Source organism: Liolophura sinensis, chromosome 13 (assembly GCF_032854445.1).
Source record: "Liolophura sinensis isolate JHLJ2023 chromosome 13, CUHK_Ljap_v2, whole genome shotgun sequence".
Taxonomy (NCBI): Eukaryota; Metazoa; Mollusca; class Polyplacophora; order Chitonida; family Chitonidae; genus Liolophura; species Liolophura sinensis.
This window is the reverse complement of record NC_088307.1, coordinates 24272016-24284662: the sequence shown is the minus strand read 5'-3', so window position 1 is coordinate 24284662 and position 12647 is coordinate 24272016. Positions and strand designations below refer to the sequence as shown.

Below are 12647 nucleotides of genomic sequence, written 5' to 3'. Positions count from 1 at the left end.
GCAGTTTCGTAATACACATTCGTGGTTCCCACCTTGCAGAACGCCGAACACCACCGATCTCTGCCGATTGTTGCTGGCGATACCTTTTGGGTAGAGGCTAGTGTTGTTGTTGGCAAGTAGTAAGAAAATACATGCTTGCCTTCACGTTCAAACAAACCAAAGATTGTTGTTTACAGCAGTTTTGTCGATCTCTACAGCTGCGTGTCAGGTAAAAAGTTGTGAAAGGTATACTTGATCTACAGGACAGGTACTATGTTGTCAGTGCATGTAGGCCTATACGAATTGTGAAGCCGTGAATGCTTCCACTTATCGGTATTGTTGTAAATTATGAAGCTATTGTCTTGAGAATGAGAGAAAGGGAACTGTTAAGCATCTGGTTAATGACCGGTTTGTGAATATCTTTCACTGCTTTTTTCTCTCTGTGTTCCGTCTCAAAGTAACAATACTGTCAGCTGTGCATCAGTGTATAATGTGTGATACACGTGTTTTGAACAGGTGATTTATCCAGTTTGAAACAGCGAGGATTTACCATTTGTCATCATACAGAAAGCTGTAGTATCTGTATTCTGCAGGGGATATAGCCAAGATTTTGTAGTGCTGAAAATTGGCCAAGACCTTTCAAGCTGCTCTCCAATAAAGTTAAGATTTGACGCGCTGTGTACCGGATCATTACACAACTTGCAGTGTGCGAGCAGTCAATTTTCAGCATGAGAATCTTCCTGACTGTGCATATGCAATTCTAAAGTGTGAGCTCAAAATGATACCATTACTAAAACTTGTCTCTAAGTGACATCTACTAATAATATGATTAGTCTGTACACAAGTGTAGATATATGATTGTATTTGTCTGTATCATGTAAGAGGCAAAAGTGTAGCAGCTACTGAGCAGGAGCACAGTGATACTTGCATACTATTTTAGCGGCTACATGCCACTTACATTACATTACATATGAGAAAATAGGTACTGGTTCAGCATTGAAACATTCTTCTAATTTGCCACACTCCTTTGCCAGGTTTTCACCAGCCACTATAGTGAGGTCAGGTCCAGTGGTTGATCACAAGATGAGCTGGTTATACTGACAAGCACAATACAAAATGGCCGCCGGACGTAACGCTCCCCGAGTGAATGGCTTGGAGCGGGTTCCCAAACCATTCATCATTGGTGTGGCCGGAGGGACGGCCTCTGGGAAAGTAAGTCTGTATTTATAGTACCGGCTGTATTTTAGGCCTGTCTTGTCTTCAGACGTTTTTCACGTCACTCACACATAAGGATCAGGACACCATTCCACAAAGCCATGTTTTACTCGAGTCAAAATTTAAAACCACATGCTTAGTTGTTGTTATTGGAAGATGAAATTTTGACACATTTTTCTTAGGATAACATTCATGAGGTGGTCAAAATTTTAATTTCTATATCCCGAAAATCAATTTTCACATCGATCCCAGATCGTGATGGCCTCAAAATAGCTAGAAGCAGCTGCATGATGAGCAGATTTGTGACCAGTACAGGTGTACCTTATAATGAGACATGAATGGTTGGTTCTTGCGCCACTATCAATGACTATAAAGGGTTCGTAGGCTAAGATGACTGCAACTGTTGCCATGGTGATTTTGATCTGCATTACTTTTGTGGAACCATGCTACCCATGCTTTTACCAAATGCTGGAATAATTTTTTCCCAGCTAGTTTCATTATATTGAAGTTATGAGTTATAATGGAAATGTTCTATGAAGACATTGTCCAAAACACCATTGAAATAAAATGGCAGACAAACTTCCAACCATAGCCTATGTTAAATTACTTTGATCACTAGAGACAAAGTGACTATAGTCTGCATTTCTGTCATATCTCTTAATGAGGAATGACAGTCCCTGATGGCTTAGTTGGTAGGGCGTCTGCTTTGGGGCAGTAGATCCAGGGTCAATCCTGGGTTGATTAAAACCTAAGACCTTAAAAGAGGAAGGTGTAACTTCCTCGCTTGACGTTTAACATTGAGAGGATGGTGCAGCGACTGTTTGACGGGCATCAGTATAATGGCTCAGGTGGGGTGGCTTACTTGCCTGTGGTAAGTTGTCTCAGTGAAGTTGTCTTGCCAAGGGAGGCACATTACACGTAAATGCACTCTAAGGGCCCCCTCATCGTTAAATAACAGAAAAATTGTTAAGTATGATGTTAAACCCTAAGCGCTAAGTCACTTAATGAGGAATGGTTTTAAAAATTACTGGAACTGGATTACCACGAAATTAAATGGGTTATTCCTCAGTTAAGAGCCAACATGTGTACAAAATTTCATCCAGACAAATAAATTAATTTTTGGCAAAAACCTCTTCTAAAAATACTAGACAGCTGTGTTGATTTTTGCTCGCCATTACGAAGTAAAAAGGCGAGGTAGTGTGAGAGGGGGGAAAGTGGTGTTAATGCCAGCCAGAGTAAGATTTCTCTCAGGCCGTACGTGGAAATGTCTGCAGCAACTTGCAGACATTCGCAGGTTTCGCCTGGGCTCTGCCCAGTTTCCCCCCACCATAATGCTGGCATTCTTGAGTACAGCGTAAAACATCAATCGAATAAATAAATAAAACTAAGGTAAGATTTAATGTTTAAAAAGGGTTGATGTTTATGCTTAGTTTTGACTGGGACTATTGTAATTCTTATGTTATATTATATAAATATTGAACTTATATAAATATTAGAACTTATATAAATATTGAACTTATATAAATATTGAACTTATATAAATATTGAACTTATATAAATATTGAACTTATATAAATATTGAACTTATATAAATATTAGTCCCAGGTTTTCAGTACACATTTTTAATGAACATGCTTTGAAGATGTGCACATTTTAAATCTGAAACAATAGATGAATTAGGAAAAAATACCAGATTTTGAAGTTTTCTCCTGTTTGAATCAGATGTCTAGACAATTTTATAGACTGCCATTTAAACAGAAGCACTAGTTTCTGAGCTGCTGGGTTTCTTATAACCCCGCTTGTCCATTATAGTCATCTGTATGTGCCAAGATTATGGAGGAGCTGGGGCAGTCTAACATGGAATGTCACCATCGTCAAGTGGTCATCATCAGTCAAGACGCCTTCTACAGGAACCTGACTGAACCAGAAAAAGTTCTCGCTCAGAAAGGAGAGTTCAACTTTGATCATCCAGGTAACACCTTACTTTAATCGTTCAGGTAATACTTTGCATAAACATGTATCATTGATTAGCCAGGTAAAACTTAACATTCGGTATCTAGGTTAACTTACTGTGATCATCCAGGTAACACATAACTTTGATCATCCAGGTAACACATTACTTTGATCATTCAGATAAAACGTAACACTTTATTTTGATCAGTAATTAGATACATGCAAAAATTTGATAATTCTAATCAGATAAATAAATCTTACACTTAGCATTGATCATTAATCATGCAGGGTATCCTTCACTTTGATCATTCAGGTAGCAACTTTCCTTTGATCATATGGATATCTCTTTACCTTGGTCATTCAAATTATACATATATGTACTTAACACTGTTAAACTAGTTAAAACTTTATCACTCAGGTAAATTATTTAACATTTATCAAATGAATAAATAAGTAAACTGGTTGCTCTTTCTATCTGTAATTGTAGATGCATTTGACTCTGACTTAATGATCAGCACTGTGAAAGATATCAGAGCTGGACAACGAGTAGTTATCCCAACATACAGCTACATTAACAATGCCAGGTGAGTGGTCATCCCAGTATACAGCTACATTAACAATGCCAGGTGAGTGGTCATCCCAATATACAGCTACATTAACAATGCCAGATGAGTGGTCATCCCAATATACAGCTACATTAACAATGCCAGGTGAGTGGTCATCCCAATATACAGCTACATTAACAATACCAGGTGAGTGGTCATCACAATGTACAGTTACGTAAACAATGCCAGATGAGTGGTCATCCCAATATACAGTTACATTAACAATGCCAGGTGAGTGGTCATCACAATATACAGTTACATTAACAATGCCAGATGAGTGGTCATCCCAATATACAGTTACGTAAACAATGCCAGATGAGTGGTCATCCCAATATACAGTTACATTAACAATGCCAGGTGAGTGATCATCCCAATATACAGCTACATCAAGTGTGCCAGGTGAGTGTTTATCCCAACATACAGCTATATTAACAATGCCAGGTGAGTGGTTATTCCAATATACAGCAACATCAGCAATGCCAGGTGAGTTGTTATCCCAATATACAGGTACATTAACAATGCCAGGTGAGTGGTTATCCCAATGTACAGTTACATAAACAATGCCAGGTGAGTGGTTATCCCAACATACATTTACATTAACAATGCCAGGTGAGTGGTCATCCCAATATACAGTTACATCAACAATGCCAGGTGAGTGGTAATTCCAATGTACAGTTACATAAACAATGCCAGGTGAGTGGTCATCCCGATATACAGTTACATTAACAATGCTAGGTGAGTGGTTATCCCAACATACAGCTACATGAACAATGCCAGGTGAGTGGTTACCACAACATGTAGCTACATTAAAAGAGAAGAAAACTTGACAACGTGACACTATAGGCTGAAAAGAGCACATTTTTTTTCTATCTGGTGGTGCGTGCTGCATAATTTTGCGATTTTTCCTCGCCATACACATAAAGCCTGAAAATGGCAAAGCTGGTATCTCCGAGCCCATCGTGTCCTCCATCTTTAAGTCCCTGTAATTTATGCTGGGGGTGTCTTGCCTGTCAGGCACTGAGAGTCGCTAAAACTGCCGGCTTGTTCGTGTAAACTCGAACCTACGTCAAACATTCCGGTTTCCCCATCGTCAAGCAGAAAATGAAGTGTACTGTTTGCTACCCCTTGGGAAGAAGAGTTCTACGGGAAATGTACGAACTGCACTTCGGCGGTTTCTGACGGCAATTCTCCTCCTAACACAGAAGATTTCAGGACTAGGTCTAAGGCAAAATGGAGTCACCCACAGCAGATTTTGGTGCTGGCTTTATTTACAATTTGTCAACATGAGGTACATATTAGAATTTCTTTTATGGCATGCACCTGCGAGGAAAAGCATACTCATTCAATGGTATTTGATTGATATTTGAATTTTCTTCTCCTTTAACAATGCAAGGTGTCTGAGTGGTTATTCCAACATACAGCTACATCAGCAGTGCCAGGTGAGTGTTTATCCCAACATACAGCTACATTAACAATGCCAGGTGAGTGGTTATCCCAACATGCAGCTACATCAGCAATGCCAGGTGAGTGGTTATTCCAATATACAGCTACATCAACAATGCCAGGTGAGTGGTTATCACAACATGCAGCTACATTAACAATGCCAGGTGAGTGGTTATTCCAATATACAGCAACATCAGCAATGCCAGGTGAGTGGTTATTACAATATACAGCTACATCAACAGTGCCAGGTGAGTGTTTATCCCAACGTACAGCTACATTAACAATGCCAGGTGTGGTTATCCCAACATGCAGCTACATCAGCAATGCCAGGTGAGTGGTTATTCCAATATACAGCTACATCAACAATGCCAGGTGAGTGGTTATCACAACATGCAGCTACATTAACAATGCCAGGTGAGTGGTTATTCCAATATACAGCTACATCAACAATGCCAGATGTGGTTATTCCAATATACAGCTACATCAACAATGCCAGGTGAGTGGTTATCCCAACATACAGCTACATTAACAATGCCAGGTGAGTGGTTATTCCAATATACAGCTACATCAACAGTGCCAGGTGAGTGGTTATCCCAACATACAGCTACATCAACAGTGCCAGGTGAGTGGTTATCCCAATATACAGTTACATCAACAGTGCCAGGTGAGTGTTTATCCCAACGTACAGCTACATTAACAATGCCAGGTGAGTGGTTATTCCAATATACAGCTACATCAACAGTGCCAGGTGAGTGGTTATCCCAACATACAGCTACATCAACAGTGCCAGGTGAGTGTTTATCCCAACATGCAGCTACATCAGCAATGCCAGGTGAGTGGTTATTCCAAAATACAGCTACATCAACAGTGCCAGGTGAGTGGTTATCCCAACATACAGCTACATCAACAGTGCCAGGTGAGTGTTTATCCCAACGTACAGCTACATTAACAATGCCAGGTGAGTGGTTATTCCAATATACAGCTACATCAACAGTGCCAGGTGAGTGGTTATCCCAACATACAGCTACATCAACGGTGCCAGGTGAGTGTTTATCCCAACATGCAGCTACATCAACAATGCCAGGTGAGTGGTTATCACAACATGCAGCTACATTAACAATGCCAGGTGAGTGGTTATTCCAATATACAGCTACATGAACAGTGCCAGGTGAGTGGTTATCCCAACATACAGCTACATCAGCAATGCCAGGTGAGTGGCTATTCCAATATACCACTACATCAACAGTGCCAGGTGAGTGTTTATCCCAACGTACAGCTACATTAACAATGCCAGGTGAGTGGTCATCCCAATATACAGCTACATTAACAGTGCCAGGTGAGTGTTTATCCCAACATACAGCTACATCAACAATGCCAATTGAGTGGTTATCCCAATATACAGCTACATTAACAATGCCAGGTGAGTGGTCATCCCAATATACAGCTACATTAACAATGCCAGGTGAGTGGTTATCCCAACATACAGCTACATCAGCAATGCCAGGTGAGTGGCTATTCCAATATACCACTACATCAACAGTGCCAGGTGAGTGTTTATCCCAACGTACAGCTACATTAACAATGCCAGGTGAGTGGTCATCCCAATATACAGCTACATCAACAGTGCCAGGTGAGTGTTTATCCCAACGTACAGCTACATCAACAATGCCAATTGAGTGGTTATCCCAATATACAGCTACATGAACAATGCCAGGTGAGTGGTTATCACAACATGCAGCTACATTAACAATGCCAGGTGAGTGATCATTACAACACACAGCTATTTTAACAATGCTAGGTGTCTGACTAGTTATCTCAGCATACGGCTACATTAACAATGCCAGATGAGAAGTTATACCAGTGTCCAGAGATAATGTTATGTATGTGTACCATTTATTGATCACTGATTGGTTGTATTATATTTATGGTCATGTGTTTCCTCCGGACTCTGCTCAGTTTCCTCCCACCATAATGCTGGCCACCTTCGTATAAGTGAAATATTCTTGAGTGTGGCATAAAACACCAATCAAATAATAAATATAAATTGTATTATATTTAATCCGTGATTGGTTGTTTAGTACTGATTCACATTTGTCACATTGGTACTAATTCAATCTATTTGGTTCCATTGTATTGATTTGTATTGGTTGCACTAGTTGGTATAATACTGATTCTGATTACTTTTTATTGATTCTAATTCATTGTAGTATATTGATTTCTGATTAATTCCATTGTATTTATTTCTGTTTGGTTCCACAGTATTGATTACTGATTGGTTCAGCAGTATTTATTACTGATTGGTTCCACTGTATTTATTTCTGATTGGTTCCACTGTAGTGATTACTGATTGGTTCCATTGTAGTGATTACTAATTTATTCCACTGTAGTGATTTCTGATTGGTTGTTGGCCTACTGTATTCATTTTCATAGGTTGTATTTCTATAATGATTTCTGATTGGTTACTAGGGAGGACACTGCTCAGGAAGTTGGTCCTGCTGATGTGGTGCTGTTTGAGGGAATCCTTGTGTTTTATTTCAAAGAAATCCGAGAAATGTTTAACATGAAGCTTTTTGTGGACACCGATGCTGACACAAGGCTCTCAAGGAGAGGTATGTCTCGCAAAAACCTGATACTGTCTCGTCTTACCAGGCATCTAGCTCTCTGTGCACTGGTACCATATGTTAACAAGTATCATGTTCAGAAGCCAATAAACCTATCAGAATGGGGACCCACAAAATGTTACGCAGCAGGACTTGTGTCAAAAGATCTTGCCCAGCTCATCATGGAAATATTACATAAAATAGAGAACAATGTTATTGTAGAAAGTCATTAGTTGTAACATTGTAACTGTTATGCTACAACCCATTTTTGAAAGAAGAGTAGCTCAACGACCTGCTTCACACTAACACCACCTCACAGGATTAGGAAATATGCAGCTTTCCAAGTCACATCATGGCATCGAACAACTGAGAGTTGATGTACATGTAATGATTCTATAACAGCAGTGATAATGTTTACTACTCTGAGGTGTCAGTGAATCACAAGATATGTAAAATCAGGCAAAGGAGAAGGCCCAGGTTTGTTGAATACTGAAACCTTATTGATTGGAAACGGAGAGTGGACAAATTTTTCTTTTTATGTTCAGTTAGCTCCATGAAACTATGAAACAGATTAACAAATGTAACACACGATAAGCTTCAGTTTAAGATTACAGTTAAAAGTTACAATCACGAAAACTGCGTAACTTATGATCAACAATATTCAATGTTATCAGCCAGTATAGCTTTCATGCTGTTATGGCAGTTTTCGGTGTTTTAAACACAGCACCAGCCAGCTAGTGGTGAAAGGGGAATAACTCCTGACGACAGCCTGCCGCTAACATTACAGATTCTACTACCAGACTGTCTGCTGGACCCATGGTTACCCCACTAACTAAATAAAATTTTTCTTTTAAAGAGGCAATACCAGAGTTGTTTTTAATTGTAAAATTAACGTATGCTATCTTGTATATTATACAGTGTTGAGGGATATACAAGACAGAGGCCGTGACCTTGAGCAGATTTTACACCAATACACCTCATTGGTTAAACCAGCCTTTGAAGAGTTCTGCCTGCCAGTAAGTACAGGAGATAACCAATACTTCTGTGGACTTTGTCACGAGCTAATTGCCCTGCTGTACAAATTGTGAGGAAAAATCATGTGAATTCATTTATGTCTTATTAGTTGTAAGTTGGATTTTTTTTACCAAGTCAGTGCATCCTGGGGATTAGTTACTATGCAGTTATTGAATAATTCGAGGAAGTTTTACTGTTTTAATGATTAACTGTAGTCCTATCAGAGTAGAGCATGTCCTCATTCATGTCATTAGTGTAGGACTGAGCCTACAAATCAAAATTTAATTTGTATCAACATAATGCTTGAACTCTGGTAGTATTTGGGAAGGTCTGCCATCAACCTGCGGATGGTCTTGGGTTCCCCCTGGGCTCTGCCCGGTTAGCTCCCACCATAATGTCTGCGGCTGTATGGGAGAAGGTCTGCCAGCAACCTGCAGATGGTCGTGGGTTTCCCCTGGGTTCTGCCCGCTTTGCTCCCACCATGTCTGCGGCCGTATGGGAGAAGGTCTGCCAGCAACCTGCAGATGGTGGTGGGTTTCCCCTGGTCTCTGCCGGGCTTCCTCCTACCATAATGCCAGCCGTCATATAAGTGAAATATTCTTGAGTAGAGCATAAGACACCAACCAAATAAGTAAAAAAATTAACTCTGGTATGAAAACCGAAGTACTGTTAAGAGAGAAAGGGTCTCTTATTGGATATCAAAAGAATCAGTGCCAAAGTCTTGTCCTGAATTGAAGACCATTCTAAAGCCAAGACCGGTACATCCAGGATCCACACCTAAGACTTTAAAAGAGGAAGTTGTAACTTCCTCGCTTTTGTAACTTCCTCGCTTGGCGTTCAGCATGAAAGGGATAGTGCAACGACTGGTTGACCCGTATCAGTATAATGGCTCGGGCGGAGTGGCTTACTTGCCTTCGGTAAGTCGTCTCAGTGAAGCAGCACTAGGTAAAAGAGCGGTGGAAATCCGTCCTGCAACAAGGAGGCACATTACACGTACATGCACCCTAAGGATTCCTTCGTCGTCATATGACTGAAAAATTGTTCAGTACGATGTTAAACCCCAAGCACTCACTCACTCACTCTAAAGCCAAATATAACTAACTGATATACTACACTTGAATACTACAAATGTTGAAAAGCTTGGAAATTGAGAACAAAAAAAAAAGATTCACTGTTGTCTGATCTATAAGCAGACCACATGACCAACTTGTTCATACTGGAACTGGAGTGAAGAGTTTTCTTCATTTCCGTCCATTGGATAGGGTTTGATGTACATGTAGCTGGTGATAAGTCTCTGTGTTCAGTGACTTAGAGGTGAAGTAATCAGAGTGTCCTCTGTGTGTAAAATTCTGGATGCTACCTTGTAAATCACAGTGCCTTCAATAGCTAAATTTTGTTATTTTATTTTTCCTAATTACCTCCCTTTATTTTGCCCACGGGTCACAAGGAAGCCACAGTTAAGCTGTGCGAAGTATTTTTACATTAATATATTGAACAACCTGTTTCAGAAGCAAGGAATATTGACTAAACAAGTTTAAGCAATATTGGCGGACTATAATTTGGTTTTGAAAATTGGGTACCAATCACTGATTGGTCGGTAGTCACTGATTCATGTAGCTAGATAACATGTTTCACAACTTAATTTTGTTTCAGACAAAAAAGTATGCAGATGTTATAATACCTCGTGGAGCTGATAATGTTGGTGAGTCTCTCAATCTATATGAGCACTTCAATCTCTATGATTATCAGGTTCTCACGCAAGGAGGTTATGAGTTCAAATCCAGCTCTTGTCATTTTTTGGCGGGAGGTCAGGAGGTTTGTTAGGTAAACTGTCCCTAGATCAGCTGCAAATTTAATTTATTTATTTGATTGGTGTTTTACGCCGTACTCAAAAATATTTCACTTATACGACAGAGGACAGCATTATGGTGGGAGGAACCCTGGCAGAGCCCGGGGGAAACCCACGACCATCCGCAGATTGCTGGCAGACTGCAGATTTAAGTCAGGAAGTTTGTCACCTTCTTGGCAAAGTGCAGTGGTGTACTCAGAGCACTATGAACTGAAAATCTGTCACATTTGGGAAAATTTGGTTATTGGCCATCTTCAGGCACTCTAGTTTCATATACCTAGTGTATAACATTGAATAAGTTGACAATTATACACTGCTTTACTGAGATTTCTACCAAGAAGGTTGAAAGCTTGTGAAAACTTGTATATTTATCAGGTGACCAGTGCCTTCACTTCTTTAGTATCAAGTCAAATATTTTTGAAATCAGTGTTAAACTTCATTCTAATAAATAAATACACATATCATAAATAAAATAAAAGAGACACCCTTCTGACACGAAACAGTGCTAAAAACCTGAAGGCTAATATATGATGAAATTGGTTTTCCTGTATGTTGTTTTTTTCATGGTGTTACAGTTGTTGTTCTGTTAAACACAAATTTACTGGGTACCAGCATGCTTAAATTGGAGGTACAGTTGTGAACTTGTGATATGACCAACAAATTTTGTGGAGAAATCACACCTGATGTCTTCAGCATTGTGTTACAGTTAGGCAGCACATTACATATGTCAGTATTAAAACGACCTCTGTTTTCCCTTGCAGTGGCCATAGATCTGATTGTTCAGCACATACAGGAGATTCTCCATAGCCAGCCCGTCAGACGACAGCGTCACCACTCGGACTCGTTCACTGGCAGGCCTCATTAGCATATCGCCTGTCACACTGATTGAGACCATGGACTCTTTATCAATAATTGGGAAGGCACAGATGTCCTCGGTGAAGCCTGATCAATCCTGCAAAGTTTCTCCTAAGATTTGTTTAATGATTGCTTGACCAAAATTGGCAAGACCTTTGTTTCTGTGTAATGAGGAGCATAAGACTCTCTCAAGAATGCAGTGCATCACTGTACATCAGGCCATCATTCAAAAAATTCTTTGCAGGGGGTTAACCCAACATGTCAGAAGGGAAATATACATATAGATATTTTTGTTTATTCTGGCTAATTAAAGAGGATTTTAAAGAAATTAACACTGAGAGAACAACAAACAAAGAAATTCTATTAAAAAGCCAAATAAAATCTTAAGAGTACCACATACATCTTTATTGGAGTTGTTGGAAGGGCTTTACCCCCAACAGACATAATTTTAATGGTGGCCTCACTATCACAAGCCAGTATTTGAGAGAAATCTTGAATGCCAACAAGGTCATTCGGGTCATGGCAATCATCGGCTAAGTGTCATTTGACCCCATGGGGGTGAAAGGTCAATCTTGGTAAGTAGTGGTCATGAAATGTGATACAAAGCAAGCATAGAGTGGTGCATGCGCTGTGAGGAGTATGTTCAGTAACTGTGTATTGTCAAGTTTCAGTCAAGACTTCCTTGTGTATACTGCCTGTGTTAATCAAATTTTATCACTAGACTTATATGGGTCAAGGGTTTTTTCTTTGTCCAAGGTGTATGAAATCACAACTGTCTTCACCATGACATTTAACTGAATTTACTGCATTTCACATAAACATGCTAAAGTTTAGAATTTTTCTAGTGAACCACTTGGCTTGATTCTGATTGATTCATCCACCTTTATAGGGTCACTTGAGAATTTTTCGTGATGTATCATTTCACATCGGAAAAACCTAAGTGTTGGCATCAGAAGGATCAACTTAAAGCCATTGTGTGCGTCTGAAAGTCGATTTTTATATACCAAATTTTAGGTGAAATTTTGTAGTTGCAGGTATCTAGTTACTGGTAGTCCCAAAAATGAAGTGCACAGGTGGAGGTTAGAGTGCATGTGGGGGTGACATCATTTGCCGAGATGAACGTCCTCTTTCGAC

General features: G+C 39.7%; 1 protein-coding gene across 1 annotated transcript; it reads left to right on the top strand.

The window, feature by feature from the left end:
• Positions 1–7: 7 nt before the first annotated feature.
• On the top strand, positions 8–12198 carry LOC135480169 (uridine-cytidine kinase 2-like). The gene is given in 8 exon segments (XM_064759935.1): positions 8–208; positions 1014–1191; positions 3007–3166; positions 3635–3738; positions 7666–7804; positions 8714–8811; positions 10463–10511; positions 11420–12198. Coding segments are annotated over 7 exon segments (750 nt in total). The 5' UTR covers positions 8–208; positions 1014–1095; the 3' UTR covers positions 11524–12198.
• The last annotated feature ends 449 nt before the right edge of the window (positions 12199–12647 follow it).